Source organism: Ciconia boyciana, chromosome 14, assembly GCF_034638445.1.
Source record: "Ciconia boyciana chromosome 14, ASM3463844v1, whole genome shotgun sequence".
Taxonomy (NCBI): Eukaryota; Metazoa; Chordata; class Aves; order Ciconiiformes; family Ciconiidae; genus Ciconia; species Ciconia boyciana.
Window position 1 is genome coordinate 11,835,194 of NC_132947.1, and position 9,891 is coordinate 11,845,084.

Sequence of the window (9,891 nt, forward strand, 5' to 3'; positions counted from 1 at the left end):
ACCACCACATCCAGCTGTTGAGCCCTGATTTAGAGTGTGATGAAAACCAGCTCCTTCCCCATTCCGGAGTGGCAGTACCACAGGGGGAATGCATTGGAAGTGGTAGAAAGTCCCTGCTAAGAGGAAGCACAGCAAGTCCAGATGGGAACTGGCCTGAGACGCTCACAGGAACAGGTTACAGACCCACACTGGGCCACCATGGCCCCTATGGCCCTGTGCAGCCAGGCAGGGCACAGAGCTACATTAGCATCCTTAAAACACAGAACTGCCTTGTACTGCCCAATACTATTGTTGTGTTTTTCTAACATACCCAAAAATCACTTGCCAGCACCTCTCTATTGCAAATACTTCCATGCTTGTACTAAAGCTGCAAAACTAACAACGCTCTGAGCTGCAGAGGAGACAAGAAGAGACTGTGCTATCGAACAAGAGCCAGGACAAATAACTTCTACCATGCTGTAGGCTCTACAACAAACTTTAATACTCTGGAATTACACACTGCCACCCACAGAGCTGCTTACAGGTACCCTGGGGAAAGCTTTAAAGCAAAAGAGTTGCTATAAATCTTTTGTCCTGCTAGCTTGACACTCCCTCTCCCCCCAAATATTTTTGCCCTCTCTTTCCTTAGAAAAGGGATTTACACATAACACGGGAGTTACTTGGGAATCCAGATGTGTGCAAGAAGTCATGCACCTGTGATTATTCTTCAGCAGGGGTTTCACCATGTCCTCAAAGAAAAAAAGGCCAGTACAGGGCGGTAAGGGACTCCTTCTGCCTTTGACAGGACATACACCGTCCCCTGCACCTCACACATCAGTGGTAAAAGTGCCCATCTTGTTTTCAGTGCTCAAAAAAATCTGGAGAGTTGATCTGGTGAAAGGAGTCAAAGTAACCGGGTTTCCTTCCAGTAGCCATAGAAGACTGCAAAAGAATCCAGCGTTCACAACCAATTTATCATTCTTCCCCAAATCCTCTGCCCTGTATCTACAAGTTCTCAAATTCTGCAGTCAGCCAGATCTGCATCTGTGCCTTGAGGCAGAAGGGGACGGGCATTATCCCAAATTACAGAGAAATAGCAAAACCCAGGAGATGCTGCCGAGCTCTTCCATGTCTCATAGGCGCAGGATGGAGCCAAGTGTTCGCTGAGCACTGCACAGTGCATTCCTCAAAGGTTTGGAAAAATTATCAGAAAGATGCCACAACACACGCTGCCACCACCTTTCTTGTGATATTACAGAACTGCAGTTTATAAGTTCAGCCAAGTGATAATGAGAGGGACACCGAGGACGGAAACGTTGGGAACGTGGGTCCAGGCAAAGCTTTGGGCCATGCTGGGGCTGCAGAGGTCAAACAAGCTGCCTTGAAATTTGATTTTTTGAGATTCCCTTCTCAGCATCTCCCAGACAGCTGCTGCTTCCTTCTGGCACTCCCAGAGTGCCGTCAGGGCACACGCGTGGAATTCATCCCAGTACCTGCAGCCAGGGGAGACACCGCACCATCAGTCCCCTTGCAGTAGCACAATGCCAAGGAGGCAGGCAAAGCCCGGCTGCCCCGAGCCCGCCCTTCAAGCAGCGACAACCTCGGGATTTTGTCATTCCCTCCATCGTCTCCCAGAGCATCTTGGCTAAAACTCCAAACCTCAAAACACACTGAAATTATTTAATGCCCCCCCCCCCCCCCGGAAGTCAATAAAATCCATTATTTTCCATCAACAAATGTTTCCCTTCGGCACCGAGCACCCTGAGTATCTGAAACAGGCTGCGAACAAAGGACCAGCACATTTCATTCGTAGCTTTCTCAAGGCTGAGTCAAGGGCAAAACACGAGCACAAAGCAAGGAGGAGGATGATGTCTCCCGCAGACTGTCGCAGCTTTATAACTAAGGTGTGGGCAGGGGCGGGAGGAGTTATTCACTGTGTTCTCATTAGACACATCTCCATTTATCTGCTGGGTATTACCCTGCATGAGTAGGAGCCGTTCAATGGAAAGAGGCTTTTTGGGAGCACCAGGAAAAAACAACAAGACAGGCAAAGATAACCTGTGGTCCTGCAGGAATAAACCGGGAGTGGCTCACTGAAGACCTCCTTGGTTGCCTCCCCTGAGGATGGCAACTTTTTGTTTTGTTTTGTTTGTTTTTTCAGATCCAGAGCTAGAACCAGGCAGAGAAAAAGCCCATCAGAAACAGGGCTGAAAACCACAGCCCCCGAGAAGACTCATCCAGGAGGGGCACAGTGGACACGACCCCACCAGCCCGGCACGCTGGGGCCAGTGCCATGCGGGATGACCCCATGCTGCACCTACCCAGAGCAGTATCCAGCCTGCCAAGGCTTTATCCCCTCCCTGAGCCCCTTCCTCACCTTTGGTGACGAAGCACAGTGGCTCTGAAGAAGCTGGTTTTGAGCGGTTTCCAACGAGCTCCCTGCCCACAGATGTCAAGCTGAGCAGGGAGGAGTGGGCTCCAGATGTCCAGGGCAAGGACAGCAGGTACTAGGCTGGGCCATGTGCCCCCGCATGGTGTGGGCAGGACCAGAACGGGCATCCTGCCTGATTTTTTTTTTTTTTTGGCTGCTGAGTATGGGAGGATTAGTCTCTGTACCGGACTCCCCAAAGGCTGCTGTAGGTGCTGCTCTGTGACGGGGAGGGCACCCACAGCCTGGCAGGTTGCTGCGTGCACACCAGTGTGTCCATAAGTCCCGACACAGCTGAATTCACAGGCGAGGTCTCTGTTTTGTGGGTACAAACCCACAAAATAAAACAGCAGGAGCCTGGAAGTCTCAGCAAATGCCACGGGCCATCCTCTCCTCTGGAAGTGGTTCCTCTCCAAAACAAAAACTTCCCCAAGGGACAGTAGGGCTACATCAGGCTTACCACTAACCTTCCCCCCACGATTTCTTTCAAAGAGAGTTTCTTTTACTTGAAAAGGGCTTTCCAAAAGCATTTTGTATTGCAGCTTCTTTGGAGCAACGCGTGCCCTGGCACCTGACACCGGGGCAAGGCAGGGACCAGCGGCGGGCAGCACGCCCCTGGGTCCCAGCCGGCTCCCCAGCCTCTGCCAGCCCACAGCACCTAATGACTCGCACCCCAAAGCGCCCTCCTGCCCTCCCCTCCACCTCAATTCTGCTGTCCCACATTAGCTGGGGCTGGGCACCACCTCCAGGCCATAATTCACCTGCAAGCTGGGGACTGCCTAGAGGACAGGAGCAATTGCTCTGCCACCTTCCCCATGCCTGCCAGGCCACCAGGCACACGTGCCAGCCCTCGGGAAGGAGAAGCAGCCCAGCCGGCTGAGCAGGGATGCTGTGCACAGGAAGGGGATGGCTTGGTTTTGTCCAAGTGCCCTGTGCTGGAGACAACACCTTGTGCAGACACACAGACCTGAGCACTCTACTTACTTAGTTTTCCTCCCAGGGCTTACGTCAGAACACCAGCTGTGAGGGAGTTCATTAAACTGAGTCACTGTGGCAGAATAAATGTCCCCAGATAATGAGAAAAGCTGGTGCCAACCCAGGTAGCCTCCCGCGCTCGCTCCCGAGCTGCAGCAGCAGCAGGCGGCAGCTCTGCCAGGTGAGGGTTAAACCTGGCCCGTGTCTTCGGGCAAAGGACGGCTGGCGGAAGGCGGAGGGGGATGACGGCTCCTGCCTGGTTCTGCTTTCAGCCAGGATGGCAATTCCCAATGTTTCACCCGTCACAGCCTCCATCTGCTCAGCCAGGCAGGCCGGCTCTGGGGCAGCACTGCGCACACAGAGCCAAGACACAGCCAGCCCCATGCTGGCTCCCAGCTCCATGTCCGTCCCTCACCTGTGCTCCCGGAGAGTGGCCCACGGCACCAGGAAAGCAGACAGCAGCAGAGAAGGCTGATGGTTAAAGGCCAATAATTCAGAAATATTTCCTGGCAGGAAGCTGGGACATAATCACCTTTTTCCTCCAGCCACAGCAAGCCCGGCTAGCCGGGCACCGGGCCGGGCAGGAGAAGGTGGCACATCCCTGAAGGTGCAGAGCCCCAGCCCTGCCGGCAGGGAAGATCCCAGGACCTGTTCTTTGCTGTTAGTGCCCCAGAGCCTGTGAAAAAACCTCATCTCACGCGAGTTTCAGCAGAGGAATCACTCCTCCAGCAGCCAACCACAGCACGTGCTGGACTGTGTGCTCGGTTTTTTTCTAATACTGAGAAGCCAGATGTTCAAAAACAAGAGTATATTACAGCCCAAAGTAGAGCGGTTCCTGTTTCAACCCAGCCCTCAGCCACATCCCAGAGAGGATTTTCATCCTGAGCTAGGCTGTCCCGTGGAGAAGGGAGAAGAAAGAGCAAGTCACAGCCAACCTCCCATCGGCATGTTTGCTGGCAGGGGAATGCACAGACAAAATTAATAAATAAAAATTTTTAAAAATGGGGGCTAGTTAGTTTTCTGTTCTCCTTGAGCATAAGAGTTCTGTTGAAGTGTTTTCCACTTATGACAACAACCAAAGTTAGGTAATTTGGCTGGGGCAGGCGGGAGGGCTAGGGACCCTCCGCTTGCATCCGCAGCGGCACCGGCTGCTCATCCTGGCTCCCTCAGAGCCCAACCTGCCTCCACCAACAGCGACTGCCCTGTCCCATCTGCCTCCCGCCCTGCCGCGGCCCCCACAGATGCCAGCCAGCTGTGCCAGCACCGCGAGCAGGTCCCAGAGCCTCCATCCCACTGCTAAGGGCGATGCCTTCCCCTCCCAGCCCACGGCGTGGTTTTCAGCAGCTTGGAAAGCCTGACCCACAGGGCACCCAGCCCTCCACCTTGCCCTGGCAGGTTTCCACCACCGCAAGGCACGCAGGTTTTCCCTTCATTACTGTCTGCGTTTCCTTATAACTCCTTTTCACTCTGCACAACTCACTGCTGGGAACGCAGAGCTGCCTCCATTTATCTCTGCAAACATTTTATTCCCACCTTTCACTTACCCCCCCTCACTGCTTCTGCTCATTCGCTTTTTAAGCGGACCTTTCCCCAAACCCGCCCAACACCACCCTTAGTTGCCCAAGTCTTCTACTGTTACTGCAGTTCTGCTAAAGCGAACGTCCTCCCAACACCGTCATCTCGGGGCACTTGCTACAAACTCACAAAAACCAGGGGTGAGGCAAATTCAAGCCAGAAGGATGAAGGGTCTCAGCAGGGAGGGAGGAAGAAGGCTTGGTTTGGGCAGCAGAGTCTAACTCGAAGCTGGCTGCAGGCTGCTCCTTGCAGCGCCGGACCCTGGGACAGCCCGGCCATGCACAAGTCCCTGTCCGAAACCCGGGTGTCCAGGGGAGCCTTTCCAGGGCAGGAAAGGGGGTCGGGTCCTGCCAGTCCTGCCCGTCCCGGCTGTGGGCGTGCAGGGGGTCACCGGGCAAGTCCTGGGGGCTGGAGTTACTGCTAAGGGCTGGGGGATGCAAACTCCGGATGGAGCTGTGCAGCAGACGGACAGACGGATGCAGGGAGCTCACCGGGTCTGTCTGAAATCGGAGCAAGGCGGGGAGCACGTGTGCTCGCACCGGCGGGATCCAGGGGGGGCAGGAGGAGAAGAGTTCAGACAGCAGGACCTGGCACAGGGGCAATGCCAAAAAGCCACGCTGGCTGTGCACCACAGATAAGCCCCCAACTTGCCCTCCTCCGGGGACCAGCCCCACAGGGTGGGACATGCAGGGGGTCCCAGCATGGGGCCGTACTCACCCACAGACTCGGTGCAACCCCTGCAGCTCGATGCCGTCTGCCTCCTCGTACGTGGCCATGTTTTCCCCCAGCTTGAGGACGCAGTCTGAGAAGCCTTGGTAAACGTTGGCGCAGGCAGTGCCCGATGCCAGCAGCCCGGCCAGGTGCCCTGCCAGCCGCCGAGGGGGTCGGCGTGAGCACCCAGATCCTTGGGGATGGAGCCCACCCCCCTCCCGGCGTGACCTGGGCAGCCCTAGGCCGTCACAGTGCCGGTGCCACCCAGGCACGGCGAGATCCCCCTTCCACGCAGGACGCACACGAAACTCGCGCAGTCCCTCACCCCTGCCCAGCCCTGCCTGCGTTTGCCGAGGGCCCGGAAGAGCTGCTCAGCCAGGGCAGGGAGCCATGCGGGGGCCGTCGGGGCGCCCCGCTCCCAGCCTGCCCTGGGTGCCCACCCGCACCCAGCACCAGGACCCCCGGGGTCGGGGTTAGGGAGGGCAGGGACAGGCGGGGAGGGCACGGCCAGCTCGGCACCGGCAGCCAGGACCCAGCGGGGAGAGCCGCACAGCACCGACCCCGGGAGGAGGGAGGGGACCCCGCACCGCCCCAGGGCAGGACCATCACACCAGGACGCCCCAAAGCCCACCTGGGAAGCGGCCCCTCCCCAGCCCGGGCACCCCAAACCCCTGCCCGGCCACCCCCGCCCCGACCCCCGCCGGGCAGCCTTACCCAGGGCGAGGAGCAGCACGGCCGTGCCCCGCCGCTGCCCCATCCCGCCGCCGGCTCCGCGGCTCCGCCCGGGCTCGGGCTCCGGCCCCGCTGCTGCTGCCGGTGCCGCTGCCCGTACCCCCATGGCCGGCAGCGATCCCCACCCGCTCCCGCCCGCCTCCGCGGGGAGGGTGCCTGGCCCCGGCCGCCGCTAATGAGCGGCTTCGGCCGCGGCTAATTAAGGAGGGGGCTGGGCCGCGTCTAACGAGCGCCCGGGGGCAGCCCCGTGCCCGCACCCCGCGCCCCCGGCCCCATCGCGCCCCGCGGCTCCCCGGATCCTGCACCCCTGGACCTCACGTCACCGCATCCCCTCGGGACTCTCTGCCAGCACCCACGGCTCCCCACACCCCGCATCCTGGGACCCTGCACCCACGGGCCCCGTGGCACCCCTTCACCAGCACCCTCTCCCGAAAGCCCCCCGCACCCTCCCCCCCGCAGGCTGCGCTGCCCCTCCGCCTGTCACCCCGAGTTGGAACAGGGGCCGGTGCCGCCGCCAGCAGCAGGAGCCCGGGCAGGGCAAGGATTGCTTTGCCTCGGCTTTAGTCTCTTGTGATGGCGCAGGGTAAAGCAATGCAGGACATGAAGCAAAGACCTGAGCGTGTGTAGGTTCAAAGCCTTAAACATCAGCACCTACAGCTACAAAACCTTCTCCCTGGTCCTGGCACCAGCCATTCCCGAGGCTGTCATGGCCTTCAGGGGATGAGCTGGGATTTTGCACCTTTCCAGCCTGGTCCTGGCTCTTGCCCCGTGAGTCCCTTTCCTTTTCCTCCAGCAGGAAGCAGAGCAGAAGGGTTCCTGGCTGCTTTGATGGCATCGCTGCAGGGGTCGCTCACATCAGAGCTGACTCTGTGCTGGTGGCAGCTTTGCTGCTGGGGACACCGCTCTCCAGCAGCCCATGAACTCCGCTGATGCCCAGTGCCATGACCTCTGTAAATGGGACCCCCTCTGTGCACAGGTACCCCCTGTCCCTGGGGCAGCCGTGCCAGCACCCCCAGCTGCCTCCAGCCCCGGGAACTCACAGCAAGTGGAAACCAAGACTCTGCAAACGCAGCATGTACCCAAAGCAAAGCAAGGCTAAGACCTTCAGTCTCAAAAACATAAATATCTTTATTTACAGAACAACGAACAAGAGCTCAATACAACAAACTACAAATCTTGCAAGCTCCCCTACAGCCCCACCAAGCCCCACACCTCCATGAGCCCTGGAAGAAAAGCAAGTGGCATGGCCCTTTGGCTAACAAGCAGCGCTTCACCAAGCAGAGCCCAACTTGGGGGTTCCCAAGCTGGGTCAGCAGCAGCAGCTGCTTCGGGTTGGGGTTTGTCCTGAAGGGCATTAGATTTGCCACAGCCCTGGGACACGCTGGTCAGAGTGGGACTCTGCCACCAGCGCTAAACCCTGGCTGGGCTTAGGGTTACACTTGGGTTGCCTGACCCTAAGAAATTGCTCTCTTCCCAAAGTGGACAGGTGCTCAGGGCAGTGCAGAGGTGGTGGTTGTGCTGCCAGGACGAGGGCACCGGGCGCCATGTCCCTGCAGCGGGTCCCACCCACCCCACCCCTAGCCCCAGCCCAGTGGCAGATGACCCCCGCTGACTGCAGGCAGTAGATGGGGAGCTGCTGGTGGCTCCGTCTCCATTTCCATCTCCTTATCCATTTCCATCTCCACCTCCACCTCCATGTCCACTTCCTCATCCATATCCACATGCACACTCCTGGTGGCCGCTTCTGCAGTCTCCAGCACAAGGTGGCACATCCTACGCTGAAAGCCAAGCAGAAAAGTGCGTTGGTCTTGCCCTGGCCAGCCGAGCAGACCTGTGGGACGGGAGTCCAGCACCCCTGCCCGCTCTCGCCGCTCCACCCAGGGGAGAGCCGTGGGGTGATGGGGCCCCTGGGCACGTCCCCAGCAGGAGCTGGCTGGAGGCTGGGTGGCTCCTTCGCCACCAGCACCCACCAGCACTGACGCGCCAGTACCTGAAGCCAGAGGGTCCTGCGCTTCAGCAGCTTGGGGAGTCGCAAGGTCTTGCGGATCTGCCGGAGCAGAGAGGGCAGGGTGAGCAGCCCTGCTCTCTGCCCCGTGGGGCCCCGGCACAGACCCCGGCTCCGTCACACGCAGAGCCCGGGCCTGCGCCTGCCTTGGCACCCAGAAGCTCCTTACTCTGCGCAGGCGGCTTTTCGGCTCCGTGCTGCTCTGTGGGCAGGGCTGAGCTCCCGTGGCTCCAACCTGGAAAGGGGCAGAGGAGGCACCGGCTCAGGCTCTGGGTGGGACCCAGCTGCTCTCAGCGAGCATCCCTGTGGCACGAGCCCGAGGTGCCCTGGGCTCCCCCGGGGACGTGTCCCCCTGGGCAGGGGTGCTCAATTTCAGCAGGGGATGAGCAGCCCAGAAGGGCTTCTCCCAGCCTGTGGCCTTGCAGGGTTGGGTGGAGAGTGCGAGCCAACCTCCTGGCCCCCCGAGCTCTCCAGAGCGGGCTCCCCACCCCACGCCATCCCCGTGGTGCCTGCTCCAGCCCGCCCGGGCAGTGGAGTGTGCCCGTCTCTGTGGAGCGGGGATGTACCTCCAGTAGCACAAGGGTCCTCTTCCTCTGGGCCTTCATGATGCCTCCGAGATGGCAGCACCGAGACAGGGACTGAGGCGCTGGGAGCAGGCGAGAAGGTCTGCGTCGGGAGCAGGCGAGAAGGTCTGCGTTGTGCTCGTCGCCCGGGCACTGGCTGTTGCAGCTGGAACACGGGCTGTGACATCACACCCCTGTGAAACGGGAGTTCCGGAGCCAGCTGCGCAGTGGGGGGATGGGGACGACCCTTAAGTGTGGGGAGCAGCTTCATGGGGAACATTGGGAAACTTTTGTGTTACCCCTCGAGGCGAATTAAACACACTTTTTTGCTTAAATATAAACCGAAACGATTGAACACTGCGTTGGGCCGTCTTGCCGCCATCAGCGGTTCTTCAAGGAGTCTGCGGAGATGCATGACGAGCAGATCCATTATATCCACTTGCCCCAGCACCCATCCCTGAGCGGCTGCATGGGCCACCTCAGCCCGGCCTGGGTCCATCCCGCAGCCCAGCTCTGCTGCCCGAAGGTGGCCCCTGAGCGCTCCCATCCCCGGATGGCTCCAGGACCATGCTGCGGCTGTTGCTGCTCTCATCCCCGAGGCGAACTCCACTCCCTTGCAGGGAGTCTTCCTGGCTCCAGCATCCCTGCTGCCACCCAGCTCAGAATCACAGAATCACAGGATCGCATAGGTTGGAAAAGACCTTTAAGGTCATCGAGTCCAACCGTAAACCTAACACTACCAAGACCACCACTACACCATGTCCCTAGGCACCTCATCCAAACGTCTTTTAAATACCTCCAGGGATGGCGACTCAACCACTTCCCTGAGCAGCCTGTTCCAGTGCTTGACAACCCTTTCAGTGAAGTAAAATTTCCTAATATCCAGTCTAAACCCCCCCGGCGCCATTTCCTCTCATCCTATC

General features: G+C 59.0%; 1 protein-coding gene and 1 long non-coding RNA gene across 2 annotated transcripts; both read right to left on the bottom strand.

Moving 5' to 3' along the window:
* Positions 1-301: 301 nt before the first annotated feature.
* Positions 302-6,489, bottom strand: LOC140659437 (neuritin-like). The gene is made up of 3 exons (XM_072879115.1): positions 6,383-6,489; positions 5,675-5,822; positions 302-1,472 (listed from the first exon to the last, which is right to left on the bottom strand). Exons 1-3 carry the CDS (start codon positions 6,423-6,425, stop codon positions 1,247-1,249), a joined length of 417 nt encoding a protein of 138 aa, XP_072735216.1. The 5' UTR covers positions 6,426-6,489; the 3' UTR covers positions 302-1,246.
* Positions 6,490-8,002: 1,513 nt separating this feature from the next.
* LOC140659689 (uncharacterized) lies at positions 8,003-8,622 on the bottom strand. The gene is made up of 3 exons (XR_012045189.1): positions 8,575-8,622; positions 8,391-8,447; positions 8,003-8,178 (listed from the first exon to the last, which is right to left on the bottom strand). It is a non-coding gene; the product is annotated as an uncharacterized lncRNA (long non-coding RNA).
* Positions 8,623-9,891: the final 1,269 nt, after the last annotated feature.

Excerpts from the sequence above, each read along its gene's own strand:
- LOC140659437 (XM_072879115.1), bottom strand. The coding sequence starts at position 6,425 with ATGGGGCAGCGGCGGGGCACGGCCGTGCTGCTCCTCGCCCTGG. Across the intron at positions 5,823-6,382 it reads CGTGCTGCTCCTCGCCCTGG|GGCACCTGGCCGGGCTGCTG; the intron begins GTAAGGCTGCCC and ends GGCGGCTGGCAG. Across the intron at positions 1,473-5,674 it reads GGGTTGCACCGAGTCTGTGG|GTACTGGGATGAATTCCACG; the intron begins GTGAGTACGGCC and ends CCCTGGCTGCAG.